At 37.3% G+C, this 26,677-nt stretch overlaps 4 protein-coding genes across 5 annotated transcripts; 2 read left to right on the top strand and 2 right to left on the bottom strand.

Moving 5' to 3' along the window:
* The first annotated feature begins 328 nt into the window (after positions 1-328).
* LOC130940654 (pre-mRNA-processing-splicing factor 8A) lies at positions 329-11,318 on the top strand. Its single transcript, XM_057868859.1, has 24 exons — positions 329-814; positions 1,322-1,445; positions 1,576-1,668; positions 1,748-2,138; positions 2,394-2,880; positions 3,007-3,883; positions 4,147-4,329; positions 4,468-4,782; positions 4,886-5,190; positions 5,257-5,711; positions 5,797-5,923; positions 6,092-6,333; positions 6,411-6,534; positions 6,623-6,812; positions 6,923-7,030; positions 7,158-7,411; positions 7,709-8,325; positions 8,405-8,511; positions 8,702-8,956; positions 9,059-9,532; positions 9,721-9,882; positions 9,983-10,180; positions 10,262-10,783; positions 10,876-11,318. Exons 1-24 carry the CDS (start codon positions 543-545, stop codon positions 11,068-11,070), a joined length of 7,077 nt encoding a protein of 2,358 aa, XP_057724842.1. The 5' UTR covers positions 329-542; the 3' UTR covers positions 11,071-11,318.
* Positions 11,319-12,373: 1,055 nt separating this feature from the next.
* LOC130940655 (PTI1-like tyrosine-protein kinase At3g15890) lies at positions 12,374-14,994 on the bottom strand. Of its 2 annotated transcripts, XM_057868861.1 has the most exons (5): positions 14,785-14,994; positions 14,443-14,658; positions 13,973-14,120; positions 13,516-13,778; positions 12,374-13,440 (listed from the first exon to the last, which is right to left on the bottom strand). In XM_057868861.1, the coding sequence occupies exons 2-5, from the start codon at positions 14,484-14,486 to the stop codon at positions 12,810-12,812; spliced, it is 1,086 nt and encodes a 361-aa protein (XP_057724844.1). In that variant the 5' UTR covers positions 14,487-14,658; positions 14,785-14,994; the 3' UTR covers positions 12,374-12,809. The 2 variants fall into 2 exon arrangements, with proteins under 2 accessions (XP_057724844.1, XP_057724843.1); XM_057868860.1 differs by having other exon boundaries at positions 14,443-14,888.
* Positions 14,995-18,003: 3,009 nt separating this feature from the next.
* On the bottom strand, positions 18,004-19,461 carry LOC130940136 (protein TOO MANY MOUTHS-like). Its single transcript, XM_057868185.1, has one exon. It carries the CDS (start codon positions 19,459-19,461, stop codon positions 18,004-18,006), a length of 1,458 nt encoding a protein of 485 aa, XP_057724168.1.
* A 1,040-nt stretch (positions 19,462-20,501) lies between these two features.
* LOC130940657 (SNF1-related protein kinase regulatory subunit gamma-like PV42a) lies at positions 20,502-21,902 on the top strand. Its single transcript, XM_057868862.1, has 2 exons — positions 20,502-20,923; positions 21,156-21,902. Exons 1-2 carry the CDS (start codon positions 20,505-20,507, stop codon positions 21,868-21,870), a joined length of 1,134 nt encoding a protein of 377 aa, XP_057724845.1. The 5' UTR covers positions 20,502-20,504; the 3' UTR covers positions 21,871-21,902.
* Positions 21,903-26,677: the final 4,775 nt, after the last annotated feature.

Here is a 26,677-nt window from a genome sequence, read left to right as displayed (position 1 = left end):
GATTACCAAACATAAATCACGTTAACCCAAACTTACTTTTCATCAAAATTAATTTTACAAAATCAATTTGTGCAAACTCCCATTCCAAACACACATTTATATATGTAGCCTTGCCTAAGAATTAAGTTCCTATTTTTTTTTTTTCATCAGTCGTCACGGAAAAACTGCGCTTGGGCCTACAATATTAATATTAAGGTGTCTCTAAAAACTTGTCGATAGAAATGGGCCGAATCAGGCAGCCCAAGCAACAATAACCCAAACGGCACCCACGACCATGGCGGCACGTGCTACCGCCATAGCCATTCAATAAAAATGAATGAACATCTTCCAAGCGTTTTCTACTTCCACTCAGCTCACGCAGCTGTTTGTTCATTTTCTTCCTCCGGATTCGCTGATAAACCCTAGAACCTCGCTCTAGAGCCATCCAAGGCTCTGCGTTCAACTCACAAAGAGCATGAACTGAAACTCTTACAAGAGCTCACTATCCATATTCATTCGTTGAATTGCCTAGGGTTTTAGCTCCGACTACACTCCATTTCAACATGTGGAACAACGGCCAGATTGCCCCGCCCGGAACCACCGTTCCACCCATTCCTCCACCTCCTGCGCCTCAGCCTTCCTACACGGTGCTTCCGCCAGTGCCTCCAGCTCCTGCCCCACCGGAAACCGAGGCCGATGCGGAGGCGCGGCTCGAGGAGAAGGCCAGGAAATGGCAGCAGTTGAATTCGAAGCGCTACAGCGACAAGAGGAAGTTCGGTTTTGTGGAGACGCAGAAAGAGGACATGCCTCCCGAGCATGTCAGGAAAATCATCAGGCAAGTGTTCTTTATGCTAGCATCAGCTTAAATTTTCTTTTTGTGATTTGCTTCAACGGGTAGTGTTTTCTTTAGAATTTGAGTTCTATGGGCGTGGTTGAGCTTGTTTTATTGTACGGGAAAGCTATGAGACGATGTACTTGTCAGGATTGGTTAATTAGAATCTATGCTATTTTTGGATTGATGTAAGCTATGGAAGGAATGATCTTATTTCTGCATCATGTTCGTAGTTGGTTTCTTCTGCTTTTTATTATGAAGAAATGTTTTGTAACTAATATGACTATGGGCATAATTTTATAGGCTTTTGAGTTTTTTGTACATGTTTGAATGGGGTTTAAGGTTAGCCTGAAGAAAGGCGTAATAGAACACTGATGAAACCCTTTACATAAGGTGGCTGAGTACTGTGCGTGTAGTGTAGCATGATTTGTTCTCTTGGTCATCTCTATCTAATTATTCGGTTGTTTGATTGCCTAGAGATGTAATTTTGGTTGCTATTTTTTATTCCAGGGATCATGGTGATATGTCTTCAAAGAAATATCGTCATGATAAACGTGTTTATCTTGGAGCACTCAAATTCATCCCGCATGCCGTTTACAAGCTCCTGGAAAACATGCCTATGCCGTGGGAGCAGGTCCTTTGCATTTTCCATTTTGTTGTATTTGGTTAATTTTACGAAGTTCAATTTCGTCTCTAGCCTTTTTTATTTAATTGAATGTGCGGTGGTCTTCTGAAACCATATAAATAAACTTCTATGATTTCAGGTCCGTGATGTAAGGGTCTTGTATCATATTTCTGGGGCTATCACGTTTGTCAATGAAATACCCTGGGTTGTGGAGCCTATATATCTGGCACAGGTATGTGGTTGCCGGCTGTTCACAAAAGTTGTGTGTGTGATCATGATAGTTATTCTTAACTAAGAAATTTATTTTGCAGTGGGGTACAATGTGGATCATGATGAGAAGAGAGAAAAGGGATCGTCGCCATTTCAAGAGGATGCGGTTTCCCCCATTTGATGATGAAGAGCCTCCGTTAGACTATGCTGATAACATTTTAGATGTTGATCCTTTAGAGCCTATTCAGCTGGAGTTGGATGAAGAAGAAGATTCTGCTGTGTATACTTGGTTTTATGACCATAAGCCTCTTGTGAAAACAAAGCTCATTAATGGTCCTAGTTACCGCAGATGGCATCTTTCCCTTCCTATAATGGCAACCCTGCATCGCTTGGCTGGGCAGCTTCTTTCTGATTTAATTGATCGCAACTATTTCTATTTATTTGACATGGAATCATTCTTCACCGCAAAGGCTTTGAACATGTGCATACCTGGTACTGGATTTCTTTCTTGGATTTATTACTATCCATGTTTCCAAAGTGTTATTTCTTTTCTATGAATATATATATTGAATTTTGGACATTGACAAGCTATGTTTTGTCAATAATTATTTATGAAATTAGTAGCAATGCAGTGTTTAATGAGCTTTAGAAGTTGTAGAAAATTATGTTTCTTTTAATATTAGGCACTAGTAGTCTAATGTTGAAATCTAAAAGACATGCATTTATTTTTGTTGATATCTTACACAGGTGGCCCTAAATTTGAGCCTCTCTATCGTGACATGGAGAAGGGAGATGAGGACTGGAATGAGTTCAATGACATCAATAAACTCATTATAAGGTCCCCTTTGCGGACAGAGTACAGAATCGCCTTTCCTCATCTTTATAACAATAGGCCTCGCAAAGTAAAACTTTGCGTGTATCATACTCCCATGGTGATGTACATAAAAACTGAAGATCCTGATCTACCTGCTTTCTACTATGACCCCTTAATACACCCAATAACAAGTGCCAACAAGGAACGGCGGGACAAGAGAATTTATGATGAGGATGAGGACGATGATTGGACATTGCCAGATGGTGTTGAACCTTTGCTTAAAGATACCCAACTTTATACAGATACCACTGCTGCTGGAATCTCCTTGCTGTTTGCTCCCCGTCCTTTTAACATGAGGTCTGGTCGGATGAGGAGAGCTGAGGATATTCCTCTTGTATCAGATTGGTATAAGGAGCACTGGTGAGTTGTATCCTCCCACCCTGTTAATTTTTTGGACCTAACTTTTACATGTTTACTATGCATATGCCATGTGTCTCATTTCTCAAATAGTCTAATACTAATGATTTCCTGTTTTTCTTTGGACAGTCCTCCATCTTATCCAGTTAAAGTTCGGGTTAGTTATCAGAAGTTACTCAAGTGTTTTGTGTTGAATGAGCTGCATCATAGACCTCCTAAGGCTCAGAAAAAGAAACATTTATTCCGATCTCTTCAAGCAACCAAGTTTTTTCAAACTACGGAACTGGATTGGGTTGAAGCGGGTCTTCAAGTTTGTAGACAGGGGTATAACATGTTGAATCTCTTGATACACAGGAAAAATTTGAACTACCTTCACCTGGACTATAATTTCAATCTTAAGCCTGTCAAAACCTTGACAACAAAGGAAAGGAAGAAGTCACGGTTTGGTAATGCCTTTCATCTTTGTCGTGAGATCCTTCGTTTGACGAAACTTGTGGTTGATGCCAATGTTCAGTTCCGCTTGGGTAATGTTGATGCTTTCCAGCTGGCAGATGGCCTCCAATATACTTTTTCACATGTTGGTCAATTGACTGGTATGTATCGATATAAGTATAGGCTTATGCGACAAATAAGAATGTGCAAAGACTTGAAGCATTTGATCTACTACCGCTTTAACACTGGGCCAGTTGGGAAGGGACCTGGTTGTGGATTTTGGGCACCCATGTGGAGGGTATGGTTGTTCTTTCTTCGTGGTATTGTTCCCCTTCTTGAGAGATGGCTAGGCAATTTACTTGCACGGCAGTTTGAGGGTAGGCACTCAAAAGGTGTAGCGAAGACTGTCACCAAACAGCGTGTTGAGAGCCACTTTGACTTGGAGCTTCGAGCAGCCGTTATGCATGATGTGCTTGATGCCATGCCAGAAGGTATAAAACAAAATAAGGCAAGAACTATATTGCAACATTTGAGCGAGGCATGGCGTTGTTGGAAAGCAAATATTCCTTGGAAGGTAGGTGTCTATTTCGGTATAATTTGATACCTTATGAAAAAGCATGCTTGGTGTTTTGGTAATTTTAGATGTCTAGTCTCTTTGTTTACTATAAGTCTCTGAACATAGTTCAACACAGTTAGTAATATAACTTATTTCCAGATTTGTCTGGAAATGAATTAGAATGCACGTATAGATGGTCTAGTTGTATTCCAAAGTGAAATTATTGTAATAATTTGGAATTGGTTCTTGGACGACTTGTTGATTTCCTATGCATTGTATAGGTTCCTGGTCTGCCTGTTCCTATAGAGAACATGATCCTTCGATATGTGAAATCAAAAGCAGACTGGTGGACAAATGTTGCTCATTATAATCGTGAGCGTATAAGAAGAGGTGCAACTGTTGACAAGACTGTCTGTCGTAAGAATCTAGGAAGATTGACACGTCTCTGGCTTAAAGCAGAGCAGGTATGGTCTATGTTGTGTTCTATATGTAATTTTTTGGCCTCATTATTTTCAAAGAATTATTGTTTGGGTTAACTCTCTGCAGTTCTCTTTTCATTATTATCTATGAAGTCTCTTCCTGATCATTCATCCCTCTTGTAGGAGCGACAACACAATTATTTGAAAGATGGTCCATATGTCACTCCAGAAGAAGCTGTTGCTATATATACAACAACAGTTCATTGGTTGGAATCACGGAAGTTCTCCCCTATTCCATTTCCACCTCTATCATACAAGCATGACACAAAGTTGCTCATTCTTGCACTTGAGAGATTGAAAGAGTCCTATAGTGTTGCAGTGCGACTAAATCAACTGCAAAGAGAGGAGTTGGGGCTCATTGAGCAAGCTTATGACAATCCTCATGAAGCTTTGTCACGAATCAAGCGACACCTTTTGACACAGCGTGCATTCAAAGAAGTATGCCAATATGATCTAAAATTAACTAGCTTATGATCTTCATCCCATCAAAGAACTAATAGTATATATATAATTTTTAATATTTAACATCTATTTTTTTCAGGTTGGTATAGAGTTTATGGATTTATATAGCTACTTGATTCCAGTCTATGAGATAGAGCCTCTGGAGAAGATCACAGATGCATATCTTGATCAGTACCTGTGGTACGAAGGTGATAAGCGTCATCTCTTTCCAAACTGGATCAAGCCAGCAGATTCAGAGCCACCACCTCTTTTGGTTTACAAATGGTGTCAGGGTATAAATAATTTGCAAGGTATATGGGACACCGGTGATGGTCAGTGTGTTGTGATGCTGCAAACCAAGTTTGAGAAGTTCTTTGAAAAGATTGATTTAACAATGCTAAACAGGTACGCAATTTGGAAATCACTGAATATAATTTGTAATTTGAGCTAACTGAATTTCTGGTGTTGCAGACTTCTGCGACTGGTTCTGGACCATAATATTGCTGATTATGTCACTGCAAAGAACAATGTTGTGCTGTCATACAAGGATATGAGCCATACAAATTCATATGGTCTTATACGTGGTCTACAGTTTGCATCCTTTGTTGTCCAATATTATGGGTTGGTATTGGATCTATTGCTTCTTGGACTGACTCGTGCTAGTGAGATTGCTGGCCCACCACAAATGCCAAATGAATTTATAACTTACTGGGACACAAAAGTTGAGACAAGGCATCCCATTAGGCTGTATTCTCGGTACATAGATCGGGTTCATATATTATTTCGCTTTACCCATGAGGAGGCTCGAGATCTTATTCAGCGATATCTCACCGAACACCCTGATCCCAACAATGAGAATATGGTGGGCTACAATAATAAGAAGTGCTGGCCAAGAGATGCAAGAATGAGGCTTATGAAACATGATGGTATATGTTTCTCTGTTAAGTTTGTGTGGTTTTTTGTTCATTTGTGTAATTAATTCTAATAAAATTTTCAATTGTGTGATTCCAGTTAATCTTGGGAGAAGTGTCTTTTGGGATATGAAGAATCGCCTTCCTCGTAGTATCACAACTTTAGAATGGGAGAATAGCTTTGTTTCTGTTTACAGCAAAGACAATCCGAACTTGCTCTTTAGCATGTATGTATTGATTTATTTTTAGATGTTTTATTGATGTCCATTTTTTTGGTTGTATAATGAACCGCTTATATAGTCAGTAATAATCACGTGCTTGTTGGAGGGTCCTGCTTTTTAGTTTTTGTATCATCCTTTGAAGTTTGAATGACTGGATACCTTCATGGCCTGCAGGTGCGGATTCGAAGTACGGATACTCCCAAAAATTAGAATGACACAAGAAGCATTTAGCAACACAAGAGATGGTGTCTGGAATCTACAGAATGAACAGACAAAAGAAAGGACAGCTGTGGCTTTCCTAAGGGTTGATGATGAGCACATGAAAGTGTTTGAGAACCGTGTTAGGCAGATTCTTATGTCTTCTGGTTCGACTACATTCACAAAAATTGTCAATAAGTGGAATACAGCTTTAATAGGTACGTGAATTTTGTATTTTAGGGGATCTCTGCCGAGGGAATTATTGGTTTTCTCATTTGTATTTGGTTTCTTTTAGGGCTCATGACCTACTTCCGAGAAGCTACTGTACATACTCAAGAGCTGTTAGATTTGCTTGTTAAATGTGAAAATAAAATTCAGACTCGTATTAAGATTGGGCTCAATTCAAAGATGCCTAGCAGGTATACTTGGTTATTGTTATTATTATTTCCTAATTTGGGATTTTAAATTTTAATTGCAAAATTCATATACTGCTGTAACTGTTGTCAGGTTTCCACCTGTCATCTTCTATACTCCCAAAGAAATTGGAGGGCTCGGAATGTTGTCCATGGGTCATATTTTGATTCCACAAAGTGACCTTCGGTATAGCCAACAGACAGATGTTGGTGTAACCCACTTCAGGAGTGGGATGAGCCATGAGGAGGACCAGTTGATTCCCAATCTTTATCGCTATATACAGGTGACTCGATTCTTACCCATTATATGTAATGATTTGTGTGTATTTCACACATGATGTAGGTCCTATAGTCCTTCTAGTTCAACTTCTAACATTCTTGTGGATTATGACAGCCTTGGGAGAGTGAATTCATTGATTCTCAGCGAGTCTGGGCAGAATATGCATTGAAAAGGCAGGAAGCACAAGCACAAAACAGACGTCTGACCCTTGAAGATTTGGAAGTGAGTTTCTTCATGTCCCCTTGTTCTGAATATTTGGATTTTGGAGTTTATTGTGTTATTCCTTCAACAAAAGTTTACTGATTTTCATGCAAGATGAACTAATATTCACTGTTGTTTTATTTGGCAGGATTCTTGGGATAGAGGAATACCACGTATTAACACACTGTTTCAGAAGGATAGACACACATTGGCTTATGATAAAGGATGGAGGGTGCGAACAGACTTCAAGCAATACCAAGTTCTGAAACAAAATCCCTTTTGGTGGACGCACCAAAGACATGATGGAAAGTTGTGGAACTTGAACAATTACCGAACCGATGTTATTCAAGCTCTTGGAGGTGTCGAAGGAATTCTCGAACATACTCTGTTCAAAGGAACATAGTAAGTTATATTTCCCTTTGAATCTCTTCTATTTCTTTTCCAAAAAAAAAAATATAAATAAAAATAAAAATTTGGAGCTGAGTTCTTGGTATGACTTTCCTTACCTTAACCACTGTGTAAAGCCCTTTAGGACTTCGTTTGCAATCATTTTGTCATCTGTCATTAGTTTTCGGCCTGTTATTCCCTAGATAGGGGTCTAGCAAGCGTAAAATTCAGTTTCATTTTTTGTATTAAGCATTTAGTTCTTGCTTTTTATCGAGTGGTAGAAGTTGCAATTGACCCCTTTTTCACTTCCAGTTTTCCCACTTGGGAAGGTCTCTTCTGGGAGAAGGCGTCAGGCTTCGAGGAATCTATGAAGTATAAGAAGCTCACCAATGCTCAGAGATCTGGTCTGAATCAAATCCCCAACCGTAGATTCACTCTTTGGTGGTCTCCAACCATAAATCGTGCCAATGTTTATGTGGGTTTCCAAGTGCAGCTAGATCTGACTGGTATTTTCATGCACGGGAAGATTCCTACCCTGAAGATCTCTCTTATTCAGATATTCAGAGCTCACTTGTGGCAGAAGATCCATGAAAGTGTTGTGATGGATCTCTGCCAGGTTTTGGATCAAGAGTTGGATGCTCTAGAGATTGAAACTGTCCAGAAGGAAACAATCCATCCAAGGAAGAGTTACAAAATGAACAGCTCTTGTGCAGACATTCTTCTTTTTGCTGCCCATAGGTGGCCAATGTCAAAGCCCAGCCTTGTGGCTGAATCTAAGGATGTCTTTGATCAGAAGGCAAGCAATAAGTACTGGATTGATGTCCAACTTCGGTGGGGTGATTATGACTCTCATGATATTGAGCGTTACACTCGGGCCAAATTCATGGATTACACGACGGATAATATGTCTATATATCCATCGCCTACTGGTATGTTTCTTATCAATCTTGTATTCTCTTTTTATTTATTTTGATTATGGAGCTGACTGGATCATTTGTTTCAATTCAGGGGTAATGATTGGCATCGATTTGGCATATAACTTGCACTCTGCATTTGGGAACTGGTTCCCTGGGTCGAAACCACTGCTTCAGCAGGCCATGAATAAGATCATGAAGGTAACAAATTATCATGCATAATAAATCTGTTATAAATTATGAATCAAGAAGTTTTTGCCGAGTATGTATGACTTGTTCTTGCCTATATGCCCTTTGCACCAACCATTCTGGTTTATGTCAAATCAAATTTATACTATTTCTTCTATGCAACATAATTCTTCCTCTAATACTAATCTTGTGTTGGTACCAGTCTAATCCTGCACTGTATGTGCTGAGGGAACGTATCAGGAAAGGTCTGCAGTTGTACTCTTCTGAGCCCACTGAACCATATCTGTCTTCTCAAAACTATGGAGAGATATTCAGCAACCAAATAATATGGTTTGTTGATGACACTAATGTGTATCGTGTTACAATCCACAAAACTTTTGAAGGAAATCTTACAACAAAACCTATCAATGGTGCCATATTTATTTTCAATCCGAGGACTGGACAACTGTTTTTGAAGGTTTGTTGGCTTCCTTTCCCTCTTTCCTCCTTTCCTCTTTCCTCTTCCCTTGGTCATCTCAAATCTGTCCAAACATTGATTTTTCACATTATACTTTCGCAGGTTATACATACAAGTGTATGGGCTGGTCAAAAGCGTCTTGGTCAGTTGGCAAAGTGGAAAACTGCGGAAGAAGTTGCTGCTCTTGTAAGGTCATTGCCAGTTGAAGAACAGCCTAAGCAAATCATAGTCACTCGTAAAGGAATGTTGGATCCATTGGAGGTTCATCTGCTGGACTTCCCCAACATTGTCATTAAAGGAAGTGAACTTCAGCTTCCTTTCCAGGCTTGTTTGAAGATCGAGAAATTTGGGGGTCTTATTTTGAAGGCCACAGAACCGCAAATGGTTTTGTTCAACATTTATGATGACTGGCTGAAGAGTATTTCGTCATATACTGCATTCTCCAGGCTGATTCTGATTCTGCGTGCTCTTCATGTGAATAATGAGAAGGCAAAAATGCTACTGAAACCTGACAAAACAATCATCACTGAACCTCATCATATCTGGCCGTCTCTAACTGATGACCAGTGGATGAAGGTAAGTTCAATTTGTGATTTTGTGATATTCTACTACTAGTTAAGTTTGAATTGTAAACTCCACCCCATGTAGGGTTTGTTTGTTAAACTATTGCGTCAAACTTCTTTACAAAAGATTTAGGTATTTGTTGATTTTGCTGTTCTGTTCGATCTTGGTATTTATAACTCGTATATATTGTGTATTGACAGGTGGAGGTTGCATTAAGAGATCTCATACTCTCAGATTATGCTAAGAAAAATAATGTGAATACTTCAGCTCTGACTCAGTCTGAAATCCGGGATATTATACTTGGTGCTGAGATTACCCCACCATCTCAACAGAGGCAACAGATTGCAGAGATTGAAAAACAGGTAATGAACTCAATGCTCTAATGCTTACAGATATCTAACTCAACTTCATTTTCTCTTCCCCATGCTTTGCTTATGTTGTTCTGTATGTACTATTGTGCAGGCACATGAAGCAAACCAGGTTACAGCTGTAACAACGAAGACCACAAATGTTCATGGTGAAGAACTTATAGTGACCACTACTAGTCCATATGAGCAAGCTGCTTTTGGTTCCAAGACTGACTGGCGTGTTAGAGCAATATCAGCCACCAACTTATACCTTCGTGTAAACCATATATATGTGAACTCAGAGGACATAAAGGTTTGCACTATTAATTTCTGGCGATCCTTCATCTTACAACTTGAAACTGCTTTTATATGCTAATACCTGGTTGTAATGCAGGAAACTGGATACACATACATTATGCCAAAGAACATTTTGAAGAAGTTCATATGCATAGCAGATCTTCGGACACAAATTGCTGGGTATCTGTATGGCATAAGTCCTCCAGACAACCCTCAGGTTAAGGAAATCCGTTGTATTGTGATGCCACCACAGTGGGGGACTCATCAACAAGTCCATCTCCCGGCGGCTCTTCCAGAGCACGATTTCTTGAATGACTTGGAGCCGTTGGGATGGATGCATACTCAACCAAATGAACTTCCTCAGCTGTCGCCACAGGATCTTACCTCACATGCTAAGATCCTAGAGAGCAATAAGCAATGGGACGGGGAGAAATGTATTATCTTGACATGCAGTTTTACTCCAGGTTCCTGTTCTTTAACTGCATACAAGCTCACTCCATCTGGTTATGAATGGGGACGTGTCAACAAGGACACAGGAAGCAATCCTCACGGTTACCTTCCCACTCACTATGAGAAGGTTCAGATGCTCCTCAGTGACCGCTTTCTTGGTTTCTACATGGTAAGCTTGCCTACCTGCCCTGAGATGTAATTTTATTATTTGTGCACCTATTTGTTAATTGTATTGACTGTTTTTTTTGGTGAATTGTTTAGACTCCTGATAATGGTCCATGGAATTACAACTTCATGGGGGTCAGACATGCATCCGGGATGAAGTATGGAGTGAAGCTTGGGACACCTAAGGAGTATTATCACGAGGACCACAGACCAACCCATTTCTTAGAGTTCAGTAATATGGAGGAAGGGGAGACAATTGCCGAGGGAGATCGAGAGGACACATTCTCTTAGTTTAAACTTGTCAGAGAATATGTTGTATTTTTTTGTTGGATAATCATTCTAGTTTTTTCTTGTAGAAACGATGTAACAGATTTGTAAATATGTCAACATAATAGCCTGACAGATGTAATCGAGCCTTGTATTTGCTTTCACAATTAGGTTTGAGGTTTTGGATTTAAATACTAAGTTGAGATTTTGTCCAAGCATAAACATCTACCTTAAATCAAAGCTTTTTATTAGGTTTTTGAGGCTGGGGACAACATTTGATAACTTATAGTACTGGATATTTGTGCGTTAATTTACACACACCTCTAAGAAATTAAAATCATTTATAGAGACGATACTTTGAACCGTTAGCCCGTTACAATGTGTTGTTACATGACTCGATCCCATTCCCAATATAAGACTTATTTGGGATTGAAAGTGAATCATTACGCGAACAATGAGTTACACCTCCTATCTTATATGACAAGTATGTATTTTGATTAATAAGGTTTAGTTTGGTAAAGCTTTTGCTTTTTAAAAGTAGTTTATGAAAGCTGTCTTTAAAAGACAGCTTTTTAAAAGCTGCAGCACTTACGTTTGGTAAAATCAAATTAAAAATGGCTTTTAATAAGTACAAGCACCATAATTGTGTTTGGTAAAACAGCTTTTAAAAGTTGAAAAAATTATAATAAACATGTTTATAACAAAAAAATAATTTTTTTTTTCAAATTCTTTAAAATTTTATATAATATTTTAAAATAAAATAATGTTAAAATAAAAAATTCATAATAAACATAAATATAATAAATAAATTCTTCTATTTTTTAACTTTAAAATTTTATATAAGTATCATAAAATTTGTATGTAATCCAATATTAGTACTGGGTACGTCCATTACCCACCTATGTATATTGGCTCACCTTTACAGATCATAAAAAATGGGACACATATCTCAAATAAACTACTCTTATGATTATATATCTATATTTACATATGTATATACATGTTGTTATTATAATTTGGACTAATGCTCATGCAAAAAAAATTTTATGATTGGTTTTCATCAACCTCTTCCCGTTTCAAAGAACAGAAAAAAACAAACAAAGATAATAGATCTACTGAAAAAATACAAAATTAACGCAAAAAAAAAATAATATAAATAGATAGAAATTCATACCTAATATGTGATAGAGATGTATTTGTGTTGAAATTTGTGAAGATTAGGTTGAAAAATAAAAAATATATGAAGATTGTGTTAGATTTTATGAAGGTTAGGAAGAGAAGTTAGAAATATATGAAGATTTTAATGGCAATATAATAGCGGGAAATATGTGCGGGAAAATGAAAAAAATTTGATAAGCATAAGCCAGCTTTGAAAAGCTCTCTCCTAGGTGCTTTCAAAAGCACCCCTAACTTTTAAAAGCCGCAAGCACAAGCACTTGAGCTTTTTAATTTACCAAACGCAAAATGACGTGCTTGTGCTTTTTAAAAGCACAAGCACCTCCTGAAAAAGCTTTACCAAACCCAGCCTAAAACTGGTCCATAGGGATTAGCAAACTACAATCCCATGAAATCCCGAAATTTCCGGAAGTTACAGTTTACAGCCACAAGCCCACAACCATATAAAATATTAAGAGGGTGTAGAAGTACATGGCCCCTGCCGCAGCTCAAATAAATGGGCACCCAGTTTCCAATGCAATATTAGGAGGGGAAAAGAAAAAGAAAAGTCCTGATAACTTTGACAAATCAAAATCCATAATTGTCTCCTATGCACTTTTCATGTGTTCCAATTGATGTTTTGATTGGTTCTCTTCTGAAATGATGTCTGAACTGCTTCCATGGTCATGTCCAACAGTTACAGAGCTGATAAAGAGTTCATTGGCTTCCAACTGAGAAATCTTATCTTTGGAGTCACCCTTGAGTAGCTCCACCACCTCAAGCATGGTTGGTCTTTTCTCAGCTTGACTCTGAGCACATATAAGAGCAATCAAAACAACTCTTCTAAGCTCTTCCTCCACATAGTCCCCATTAAGTCTTGAATCTGCAATTTCCCTGAATTTCTTCTCACAAGCCAAAGGCAGTGCCCAATCACTGATGGTGCGCTTCACCGCATTACTGAGTTTCTCAAGTGGTTTTCTGCCACTGGCAAGTTCTAGAAGAAGAACACCGAAACTATATACATCACAACTCTCATTTGCTTTACCTAACATAGCATATTCTGGTGCTAAGTAGCCAAGAGTGCCTTTAACTCTAGTAGTCACATGCGTTGCCCCATCCGGGATCAACTTGGCGAAACCAAAATCAGCAACCTGTGCTTGGAAATCTGAATCCAACAACACATTGCTTGCTTTGATATCTCTATGAATGATGTGTGGTGTTGCTTGGTGGTGAAGATATCTGAAAGGAAGTTTAATATTTATTACCACAACAACAGGAGATTAGTTCATAAGAAAAGGCCAGATAAGTACTCACGCAATTCCCTCGGCAGCGCCGATTGCAATAATCATCCGTCGCTTCCAATCAAGAAGGCTTTCAGCTGAGTGCTGCCCATGAAGATGAGAGACTAGGCTCAAGTTCGGCATGTAGTCATACACAATTAATCGTTCCTGACCTTCAGCGCAATAGCCACGCAGACTTAGAAGATTCTTGTGTCGAACCCTTGCCAATATCTCAACTTCAACAGCAAATTCCATGTCTGCTTTGCTGCTCCAAACTTTCAATCTTTTCACAGCAATCTGCATCTCACACATAGAATTGCATGGATCAGATGGCTATAATAATTGGCTACAAATCAGTACACAATATCATGTGAGGTTAAATTACCATTAAGAAAAATACATGAATCTAGCAAAAGCTTTAGCAAACATTACCAGAGAAACTGATATGAAAAGATGAAACAGGGAATACAAAAGAGGTGGTATTATCCTACCTGTGATCCATCCCAAAGCTGACCCCAGTAGACACTCCCAAATCCGCCTTCGCCAAGCTTGTTATCATAGTTGAAATTATTGGTAGCTGAATGTAATTCCTTCAGAGAAAACACCCGCCATGGAGGTTGTTTCTTCCCCCGTGCCTTGCTGCATTTGTAGAAGCAGCTCCAACATCAACGATCTGTTAATCAATTGGAACTAAAGTTCGAATCCAAAACTCTACTTCTACCTAAAGTCTCAAAGTATGGGATCAATAAAGTATGCATCTTGGTATATTATGTTAATTAAGTGATCTTCCCTTTCTGTTTTTTCAGTCTTCTAACAGTAACTTAGAGCAGTTTCAGTTATACAAGAAAACTGAGCTAAACCCAGAATCTAAACCTTGCCTATTATTCATTTTTTCCTCCAATTGATATGATCCAAAACAACAAAGTAATAGAACTTGAGACTAATGAAGTGATTGTCGTACCGATCGGAAACATTTCCGCAACAAAACATGGGGCAAAACGCCATAACCTTCTCACCAATCAGAGAAACGTAAACAAAAATCCAAACTTGAAATCGACCCACAAAAGCGAATCAGGTGCTGTTGCTGTTCCTTCACTCCAAGAGCATCAACTTTAAGATATTCTCCTCTCTGCCTGGCTAGCTAGCAGTTCGTTTGTGCTTGGAGCCGAATGAAGAGCTGTAACCGACAGAATAAGAAAAACTGAAGGCATGTTTTTTGGGCGGTGTTGTTGCAAAGTTATGAACTCTGTTGAAACTAAAAATAAAAAAAGAAAAAGAAAAAGGGGTGTTGGAAGTTATTAACGTTATTCGATGGAGCAGATGATGTGTACTGTGTAAGCTAAGTCTTCTTCTCCCTCCTTTCTTCCTCCTCTTTAAACTGAAACTCCAGCTGTTTCCATTTTTTCAAAAGAAAAGAAAAAAAAAAAAGAAGAAAAACACATACCCACACGTGGGGTCCATGATCCTGGTTTTTTTTTTAATAAGAAAATGATAAAAAAAATGTTTTTAGTTTTTGCTCCGTGAGAAATAAATTAATAAATAAATGTCATGTTGTGATAAGTAGTTGTGAATTGTGATGTTTCTTCACGCCAAATTAAAATGAAATCTCAAATCTGTAACCACAAAATTCAGAAGAATAACAAATTGCTTCAAATGATATAGTAAAAGAAAGCTCCTAAGGAAAGATTCTATTGTGTCAAAAGAATCTAGCAGATTAATAACTTAAATTTGCTTTCCATGAAGATGTCACTCAAGTGCAATGTATGTAAAATTAAGAGTTAAAATATAACCATCTGTTTTGAATTTACTATATAAATAAATTTCCAAAAGATTTTGGTGTTTTCTTTCCTTTGAATTTACTTCACCATGTGCATGTGCTGTGTACTGTTTTGCTGCTAAGTACAAACTTTCTATGCCAATCTAGCTTTTAAAGCGTCTGTTATATCTGTCTAAATCATTCTAGTACAAGTGTTAATAAGTACTCACTCATTGTGTGGTTACATATATTGATTGATGCAGAGGGTAGGTAGTTCAAAATCAATTGGTTCTTAGCAGGGTTTCTCTTACTTCTTAGCCTAGTTTTATATATAATAGTTTCTTAAGTTACGACAACACACTGAAACACAAAATTGTGTTTGGCAGAAGAGATATGGACAGAGACAATGTGTTTATAGAGACTGAATTAGTGTATTTTGTGTTAATCCTGACAGGAAGGACACAGAGACACTAATAAGAGACACAACTTATTTTTTATTTTTTCTTTCATTATTCTTGTTAATTTTTCATAATTATATTTTTCCTCTCAAAATTTTTTGAATGAAAAAAATGAGAACACAAGAATACAAAATTTTGTATCTCTATCCATCAATATCTTGTCCTGTCTTATTCTCGAAAATAAACACAGCCTTAGTTACAACAATAATGTCTAAGCGAACAATCATTCCCTTGTAAACTAGTTGAAATTTTTCATAAAATAATAAGGTGAGGTGACGAGAATATATATATATATATCGCGATGTTAGCTTTAAGATTAATTAATTATCACAAGTTGGAGAATAGACCATTGTGGTTTTTCCACTATTGACTGGTGAAGTCAAGTGATATATGATTGTTTTGTTGTGTGTTTTCGTAAAGATTCGTAAGCATAAAGAGACGGAAAATTATGGCAGCTTTATTAACTTCTTGCCACACTGTTTGTTAGTGAAAGAAAAGATTACCTAACATCTGTTTTGGACACACACTTTGGTTGAACATTATAGATTAACTTTTTCAGTCACATGCCACATGGACATGCATCTTCTTCGTAAACCCAAAAGTATAATATAATAAAGTAAAAAGATAGAAAAATTCATTCCTAATACTTTGTGACTAGTTTTCATTTGAGTAAATTATCGTTTTTGTCTTCAACGTTTGGAGTAAATCCTATTTGTATTCCTAACGTTTAAATCGTCCTATTTGTATTTTTAACGTTTGTAAAAGTAATTCAATGTTATCCTACCGTCAATTACACATCATGAACGCTTTAGTTTGAGTTTTAAAAATCTCTTCTTAAAGTTAGAATACAAATGTCTAGAATAGAATCGATGATCCACTTCAAAAAATAGCTCATCAAAAGTTGAAACTAATTCCTACAATATTTACATAATTCACTTTTCTAGGGACATAATTGAATCTAAACACAAATAGTAGGTTTAATATTAAAATCGAACACATTCAAGTGAAACCTAATTGAGAATAAATACAAATAGAACGATTTAAACGTTAGGAATATAAATAGGATTTACCCCAAACGTTGGGATAAAAGTAATACTTTACTCATTTTCATGGAAAAGTCTAGGGGGCCAGTAGTTTTATTGAATTTTGGCCAGCATGTAACCCGCAGAAGAAGGTGAGCCATTGGATGAAATTTTACACCAATCTCACACCAATCTCACACCATCAAATCATCATTGATGGCTAGTTGATGGCTAACAATCACAAAAATTGCTGGCCCCTAGCATTGCTCCGTTTTCATTTTTATGTTATGGGTAATTCAGAAGAAAAGCAAATAGAGGACCACCTTAACTAAAAAGTTTGCAATGATTTGGAATACGATCAGTATTTTAATTTCTAAAAGCCGGTGACAAGAAAAGTAGAAGTTTATCTGGTTAAAACGAAGTTTTGATTTGGTTATGTGTGGGTCTAGTGAAATTGGCATATTTTACTTGAGTATGATACAAAATTTCCTATTAGGTAGTACGGTCTGACAACTCAATGATTGATGTCAGGAGAGACTAGAGTCCTATAATCCTAATAGTTTTTGTCCTTTTAAGGCATATGCTACACTGAGCTGTTCTAAAATTCTTTCTGAGCTGTTTGCCTTCGCTTCTTATATAGAATCATTGCAACAAAAATAATTGTTATCTAAGGATTAGGATCCTGTTTTGTGTTCAATCTCTAACACTTCGCTGTTTGGTATGGAAAAGGAACATCAAAATAAACAATTAACTTGGTCCTTTCTAAAAATGGTTTTTACATATTAGGAAGGCTATGGTCTTAACATTTTGCTGACTACTAAAGCGAGTAATTGATGACAAATTTGTCGCTTTTTAATTTTATTGTAGAGAAGGTAATAGTGTAGGACATTGATATAGAGAAGTAGTGTATTTTATAATGGTATTAGAAAACTACAAATTAGATGGTGTTAGTGTTTCCAAATAAATTGGACGATCCAATTTTCGTTTTATTAAAAAAAACCTTTTTATATAACACGGACGATTCGATTTGTTTCTTCCAAAATTCAAAATGTCTCCCCCCATAATATTTTCTTTCCAAAACAACTCGCATGATCTGACTTGTTTATAGTACAAATCAAAAAAGACTACCCCACATCTTGGTCTAGCACCATTGTACCTATAATGCAACACATCACATACATGCCTCGAATAACAAAAAAAAATGAGGCCTCTCTTATTTACTTGCGTTTATGAATAATATTTATATTAGATTTACATACCACTACTATAAAAAGAAAAATAATAAACTAAAGAAGAGAGAGTAATACAAAGACAACTAATCGCAATGTGGTTGTAAGTGGCAGAGCAGTGTTAGCAGCATCCGATAATTGCACATTATTATTCATAGTAGTTGGCATATGCTTCTCGTTGGTTGAAAGATGCTCCACGCTCTTATCCAAACCCGGACTCGAAATCTCACACAGACTAATACCAAAATCAAAGGTGGAATCCGCACAATCAGAATCACAACAAAGCCCCGAATTGTTATAAAGCCTTAGCTTCCTTTTCATCCTCCAAATAATTTCCTTCCCAAATGGGACTTTCCCACTTAGCCTATTATCATTCAGCCTCATTTCACTAAGGTTTCTTAAATCTTTGAAGCTTTTGGGGATTGACCCATTAAGCTGGTTCCCATCAAGATGAACCACACGAAGGTTCGTTAATCTGCCTAGTGATTCTGGCACCGGACCATGCAAATTCATATTTGACATTATTAATATCATTAATCCAATCGTGCCTTCAAACACCTCATTGGGTATAATTGCTGGGCCCATTGGGTTTCCTTTCAAGATCAAGGCCTGAAGAGAAATCAGGCTTCTAAGTGAAACAGGAAATGGGCCTTGAATTCTATTGTAGCTCAAATCTAAAAGCATTAGATCTTTTAGGCCCTTGATTTTTTCCGGAATTGGGCCAACAAGCCTGTTTCGACTTAAATCCAATTTGATAATAGAGTGGCAGTCTCCAATAGTAGAAGGGATTGGGCCCATTAGAAGGTTCTGGCTGAGGTCCAAAACATTCAGACGGGGAAGAACTAAGCCTGGTATGGGACCGGTTAGTTTGTTGCCGCTCAAATCTAACGACCTCAGACCGGAGATCCGGCCCAATGAAACCGGAATAGAACCGTTGAGATTGTTTCTGTGAAGATCGAGGACTCTCAAACGGGTGAGGTTGCCCAAGTCGTTAGGTATTGGGCCGATATGGCCGTTATCCCTGAGCACCAATGTTTGAAGAGATGGGCCCAATAGGCCCAAGAAGGAGGGAATGGGTTGGGGGTTGTAACTGAAACAACGGTAAAAGAAGAGGGTCCTGAGGTGAGGGAGGTTGGTGATGGAAGGGGAAATGGAAGAGTTGGTTGGGTCGCAGGTTGGGAAAGCGGTGTCGTCGGAGAGAGCGCCGAAGGAGAGGGAGACAACGTGGTAGACATTGTCCTTGTCGGGCATGCACTCAATGCCGTGCCAGCGGCCGCGGCAGACGTCGGGGATGTCGGTGGCCCAGTGGTTTCCGGTGGCACGCATGATGTTGTAAACTGCCTCTTGTTCACGGGAATCGGTTCGAACAGCGTCTTGCTTCATGGAGAAGGCGGTTTGGGGGCCGTCTACTAGGGTTGATGGCACGGCAGAGTCAGACATGATGACTGTGTATGGCGCTGCATGTTGCAATAACAAGAACGTACACCATAGAAATAGAAGATGATGGAGCTTCATTGTGAAGTTTTTGGTTTGAAATTTGAATAATGATGGGGGTTGGGTTAATATAGCGGCTTGCATGCATTTAATGGATGGACCCATTTAGATTTAGTATTTGTTGTTGCTGCATGTGGGGATAGTCAGCTTATTTATGTATGCTCACGAGAATGGCCGGATTTTTATTTATTAATTCGGAATTGTGAGCTGAGGGGACCGGAACACGCATTTTTGCGCATTTATTTCTATCACGGGATTTACACCCGCCACTCTTTATCACTCATCTTTGGGCCACTCTCGCATGGGCTTTACTACTAACTTTCTTAACCATACTAAAGAAGGGAAACCCAAGATCAAAATACTCAAGGAGTCGATATGCATGATCAAAATACTTATCTCTGTGTGCCTCTACAGTCGAGGGATTAGTAATTGGCTTTTGGCCTGATGGATACCTAGTACAAACCAAAAAAAATATTTAAGAAAATATAAAGAGCCATCACAATTTAATATTTTTGATGAGAAATTATTTATTAATATTTAAAATTTTAAATTAAAATATATTGTTAAATTTATTAAATTAAAAAATTTATTAAAAATAATAATAAAAAATAATAAATTCTCTTCTTTAAGAAATTAATATAGCCTTTTGATATAAATTCTGCAAATGGATAAACATACAAGCATATTTAATATTGAGTATGTATCCTGACAAATGAAAGTAGAAATGGGGAATGGGGATGTTGCGCTAAGTGTCGCGGCACGGGGTGGTGTTTGGTGAGTCATCAGCTGCAGATAAAAACGCTTGTAAAGAGAAGAACGTGCATGCACAATATGGCAACACGTACTGTAAAACAGGGCATACATATCCAAAGGAAAAAGAAAATAAAAAAAGATTGTGTACTATCCTAATTAATAAATCGATTTTGATGCTAGCTCTGTATTTTCCAGCTACTAGTTGCAGCGGGAATAAGCACTTGTTGTTGTTAGTTTCATTGAGAGCAAGGAAAGATATTCAAGTTGAAAAGATGAAGCAGCAATCGAAGTCCGGTGGAGGGGGAGCCAGCATGCAACGCAGCGAAAGCATGAGACTACAAGAGAGGAAGGTGAAGGATCTGATGGTGGATAAGAGGCGGCTGGTGGAGGTGCCATACACGGCGTCCCTGGCTGACACCATGAACACGCTGGTGGCAAACAGGGTGTTGGCTGTGCCAGTGGCAGCCCCGCCGGGGCAGTGGATCGGCGCGGGGGGTTCGATGATCGTGGAGTCTGACAAACAAACAGGAGTGGTGAGAAAGCACTACATCGGGATGGTGACGATGCTTGATATAGTGGCCCACATAGCCGGCGAGGACCACTTGGATTTTGGTGGCGGCGGCGTTGAGATGACAAACAACCTCCATGAAAGGATGTCTGTCCCTATTTCTTCCATCATAGGCCACTCTTTTGAAGGGCTTAGCCTGTGGACTCTTAATCCCTACACCAGGTAGGTAACAAAAGGAAGAGTATTAAGGGCAGTAACTTTTGTGATTTGTAGTTATTAAGTAGTTATTAATGATAGATTTTAATTGTACGAGATTTTCATCTAATAGTATAAAATTATTCATTTTTTTTTCCTAATTAGATTACCAAAATTTAATAAAATTACTCGATTTTATTTTAAAAAATTATTAGATGATTTAATATACACTAATATTATTAGTATTATGTTATTGTAGCCTATTAGATTGCATGGAAGTGTTTAGCAAAGGAGTTCATCGTGCGATGGTGCCGGTGGACAGCCAGATGGAGAGTGGATGGTCACCAGGCGGTGGTGTTGAACTGGTGGAGTCTGCTTCCGGCTACCAAATGCTGACTCAGCTGGATGTTGTTAGGTTCTTGAGAGATCACGCATCTGATGAGTTACAGGCCATTCTGGCGCGCTCTGTTCAAGACTTGGGTGCCGACACGGAACAGATCTATGCCATCACTGACCGCACTATTCTCTTGGATGCCATCAAGTGCTTAAAGTCTGCCATGTTGAACGCTGTACCTATTGTTCAATCCTCTGATGACGTCATCGCTGATGATCTCAGGCAGCTCATAAATGGGAGATTTAGGAAGCTTCTTGGGACATTCTCTGCAACTGATTTAAGGGGATGTTACATAAACACGCTCAAGTCATGGTTCGGGATAAGCGCACTTGAATTCACCCAAAACATTTCGGCCAGTCCTTTGTTCGCGGCACCGGAATCACCCATCTCATGGAAGGAACTTGTGACTTGTCATCTTGAATCTCCTTTGTCGGAGGTGATTGACAAGGCGGTTACCAAGCATGTGCATCGAGTGTGGGTGGTGGATCAGCAGTGTTTGCTCGTTGGTGTTGTGTCTCTCACCGATGTAATTAGAGTTATAAGGCTTGCTCTCATCTCACCTCCCTCTTCACACCAATGATATATGCCACTAAATTTCAGTTCAAGATAGGTGATAGCTCTCTAAGCATGCATGTGTTTCATTTCATCATCATCATGTGTAAATGGGAATAATGTATGTTTATCCTTTTTTTTTTCCCTATCAAGTTTAAATCTCTACATTTCATTACTTTTTATATTATTGAGCTAATTAACCGCATAGACTATGTAGTAGCTAGCTTGTCTGGCTCTCAATGAGACAGAAAATTCTGACAGATTCTCATGAGAACAAAAGGAAAAGAAGGAAGAAGAATAATAATTAACAGACCCAACTAATAAGTTAAAAATGGAATAACATAATTAATTATAATTAATTTTATTAATTTAATTAATTATAATTAATTTTATTAATTTATAATTTAATTCGTTTGTTAAATTATTGTTGATTATGTTTAAAATATAAGAAAAAATACGTTAGTGTTAGGAAAGAATTATGGAATAGATATTTTGATTATTCATTAGTTGGTTTTATATAATTAATTATGTTTTATTAATGCGTAACATATAAAATATAGAAATTATATCCAAAATTATCTAATTTATAAGAAAAAGAAACATCCGTGTGTCTTTACAAGAAAAAGAAATATCTGTGTGTCTATCAGTAGTAACATTCGGTTAATCAGTTGACTGATTCTTAACTTATATAGAGTTAAGTTCTTAACATTGTTGTATTTATTAATGAAAAGTATCTATATATAGAGTATAGTAACCATGAAAAACCCAATAATGATGACCTCGTAGTTTTGCCAGTATTTGAAAATGAACACAATAAAATGGAAGAATAGGATGGCTTCTAAGTTCTAGCTAGCCATGTGAAAACCACAAAGCTCCAATATACTAATCTAGAAAAAAACAAATTATTTAGTATTACTTAGGAACTCATTGTATTCATCCCAGCCTTATCATTCGGAATTTCGAAGTCATACGAGGAGAAGACGAGAGAAATAAAGGCATTGTTTTTTGCAAAGGACGGAATGGAATAATGGCACGGCCAGCCACGATTTTGAACTCCACAAATTTGTTTAATATAATCATATAATAATTTCTTATATGTATTAACCACATTGCAGAATTGGTGTGGTCATCCAAAAGTGTTTTGAGTTTATCTTGAAAAGTGCTTTCTTTCAAATGCTTACGTCAATACAAAGCATGCTTCCTTTCTCTTTATTCTTTTGCTCTTTGCTCCGTCCCATTATAGAACACACACTTGTTATTAATAAAATTAAGAAGAGTGTTAAGAGTCAGTAACTTTTGTGATTTGTAGTCATTAAGTAGTCATTAATAATATTTTAAATGGTGTAAAATTTTATTCAATGATATAAAATTACTTATTTTTTTAATAGTTATATGTTAGACAGAATTTAATAAAGTTACCCTATACTTTTTCTAAAATTAAACTTAGATGTATAGTTATAGGATTTTCACCAATAAAAAGAAATATATTAGTCTGTCAGTAATAGTTATTACCATCATATTGTTATATATAATTAACACTTTTAGCAATATAATTAAACAGTTTGCTTACGTCAGTATATACTACTCTGTACAAAGCATGCCTTTGAAGCAAGGTTTTTAATTTAATTATTTACAAATTTAAAAATGCATGCTTCCCCTTTTTTTGAATAAAGTAAAGTAAAGTATACATTAACCCATGCTGTTGGGTTTGCATATTCACTGTACGGTTTAAAATGCGCATTTTAACGCTTATATATTATTGAATGTGTGTCAGACCAAAAAAAATTAACGACTACGTATACATGTAAGGGTGAGAATAATACACACATGAAAGTGTGCAATGCCTCTACCTCCGAGTGGATGATGGTGATGACTTAATTACCGGAGACGAGTGTGAATTTTTCTTCTTAAAGTCTCCCATTATCTTCTGATTTCTTACCTCCTTTTTGTTTTCCTCTTTTCTGTGAATAAAATCATGGTATAAAAAGTATGCATTTTCGATTATATCATAATGAGAAATGCTATTTGTACACTAAAATCAGTTACTAAAATCAACTACCAATATATTTATGTATAAATATATGTGTGGTTTAATTTATTTTCACTGTGTATTTGTATTTCAACATGTATTTTATACTGGTGGCTGACTTTAGTGAATAATTTTGGTGTACACGTAACATAACCCTACTATAATATATATTGTGTAATAATATATATACTGGCATATTCTCGCATGGGATTCACCCAAACTAATTTTAATGTAGGAAGAAGCACTAGATAGCAAGAGGCCAATGAAATTTAATTAATACGTGTGGTCTTAAGTTTAGCGCTCAAAAGTGGATGCTAAGTTTTAAGTGAGGAGTCCATTTTGTTGTTTGTGCCATCCCCAATTGAAAATGATACCCATCGTCACGTTCTGCAGTTTGTTTCTTGGTTTAATTAAAATTGCACAAAGAGACAAATGAACAATCTCCTCGTATTTTGCCATACTCTAAAGTCTAAACGTTTTCGTCACGGCCTGTTACTCAACTAACACTTGTCTTTTAAAAATAATCATGTTATAATAATATATGTGAAAAGAAGAATGATCATAAAAAATAAATATTTTAGGTTCATGCTTTCGTGCGTGCAGAATGTTTTTTGTTACAAGAGCATGTTGATAGTTAATTATGATAAAATGAGATTACACTCAACTCTAAAACTAAATAGCGACAATGGGAACATGAAAAAAGTTATTTCCTCACTCAAGGTTTGTTTAAGAATTACCCTTATATATTACCACAACCAGACTTCAATGCAGCATCAGAGTGAGTCCACAGAGATGTTGGTTCGAGGGTTTCTTTACCTTACCTATTTACTTTAATTTCCCCGAGAAAGTGAAAAGTTGACAGAAGACAGAGTAAAAAAATGGGGACTGAAAGATAAGAGAAAGGTGAATAAGGGAATGCATTCGGTTGCCAATTTGCCATAGCATACCCTAATAGAGTACTATATACTATACTACTATATGATATGAAATAGTTAGCTAAAAAGGAAGAAGTCAGGATATTTTAGAAAGAAAGATTTAAATTAGCTAGCATGCCTGCTTTTTTAAAACACATGTTTAGATTATTATTAGTAAAATTTTTTAATAAATACATAGAAAGCCACTCGAATAAAGATTAATAAAATGTCTTTTTTTAAATATATTTTTTAATAATTAAAATTTAATACATATAACTGATTAAATTGTGTTATTTTTATTAAAATTTGATCAGACGAATTAATTTAGCTAAAAAATCGATGAATTAAGTGTTAAACCAATCTAAATTAATATTTTTTATAAAAATAACTACAATATTCTAATTATAGAAAATAATTAAAATATTCTTATTATATATATATTTTAAAAATTTTAAATTCTAATAATTTTTTTCTCTCTGTGCCGTCATGTAATTAAGATTTAGGATTTTTAAAATATATATATATATATATATAAAATGAGTATTGTAGTCATTTTTTATATGGATATTTTAGTTATTTTTTATTAAAAAAATTTAGACTAAATTAAACTTTAGTTCATCAATTTTGTTGTCAAATTAGTTTGTCTAATTTAATTATGACAGAAATAATACAGTTAAATCGATTTACACATTAAATTTCAAATGTTAAAAAATATTTAAAAAAAATATTTTAACCATTCTTATTTAAGTGACTCTCATAAATATATTAAAAACTAAATTATATATCTTTTATAAAAAAAATTATAATTAATAACTTTATTTTGTGTCATAAAACTGAATATTAGTTAAACTCTAAGAATATTAAGGTCAGATTTCAACTTTAGAAAAGAAATTTACATTATTAACAAAGATTAATTAATCAAATCTTTTTTAATTTATTGTGGACTATGTTGGTTGATAAATTAACTGAGGTTATTATACTGTATCAGTACTGTTACGGCCTAGCCCACGGTCCGCGCGGGTCGACCCGACCCAAGTTCTACCCGACCCGGACACGCGCCCTCCAACCGACCCGGACACGCGTCTTGTACGGTCGGCACGCGGCTGCAGGACAATGTCCTTGGGGATATGGGCCTGTCCTCTCAAGGGGCCCACTGCTGACATGTATATAAGGGGAAGATTGGCTCTTCCCCCGAGGTACGTCACATCCTTTCACCCTATCATTCTGCCCGCCTGCACATTGCTGACTTGAGCGTCGGAGTGTCTTTGCAGGTGGCACCCCCCCTCATCATCTCTCCACGACCAGTGCTCGGCTACTCGACAACCCGCAAGCAGTGCGACCCAAGTTAAGGCGCCCTCACCCCTACATCCGTCCACCCGATCTGTTCGGAAACCGACTACTGAACATTGGCGCCGTCTGTGGGGAACGTCTAAATGGAAGTCGTACTGGGTCCCGGCGACCAAGCTCGGGCAGCCGGAGCGGAGGGGGCAGCCTCCGTCGCCTCGCAAGGGGGGCGGCGGAGGTCCCCCCATCGACACACGAGGACACGACCATTCGGAGGAACGGGCGGCGATAGCGCCATAATAATGCAAGAGCTACGCCACAGGGGAGGGGAACCGGTCTCTCATCCAAGGCATGACAAGAGAACCAGCAATCACACTGCACGTAACGAGCCTAGGTCCTTCATGGCTAGACCCCATCATCAACATCCTAGAACACGGCCAAGTCCCTGGTGATGAAAAGGATGCGGCGAAGTTAAGGAGAGAAGCGGCCAAATACGCCATCATTCAAGGACAGCTATTCAAGAAAGGGCTCAGCCAACCCCTACTGAAGTGCCTACGCCCCGACCAGACGGACTACGTCCTCAGGGAAGTCCATGAGGGCTGCTGTGG

The sequence above is a fragment of the Arachis stenosperma genome, chromosome 7 (genome assembly GCF_014773155.1).
Source record: "Arachis stenosperma cultivar V10309 chromosome 7, arast.V10309.gnm1.PFL2, whole genome shotgun sequence".
NCBI lineage: Eukaryota > Viridiplantae > Streptophyta > Magnoliopsida > Fabales > Fabaceae > Arachis > Arachis stenosperma.
Note: the sequence above shows the minus strand (reverse complement) of the source record. Positions and strands in the feature narration are given on the sequence as shown.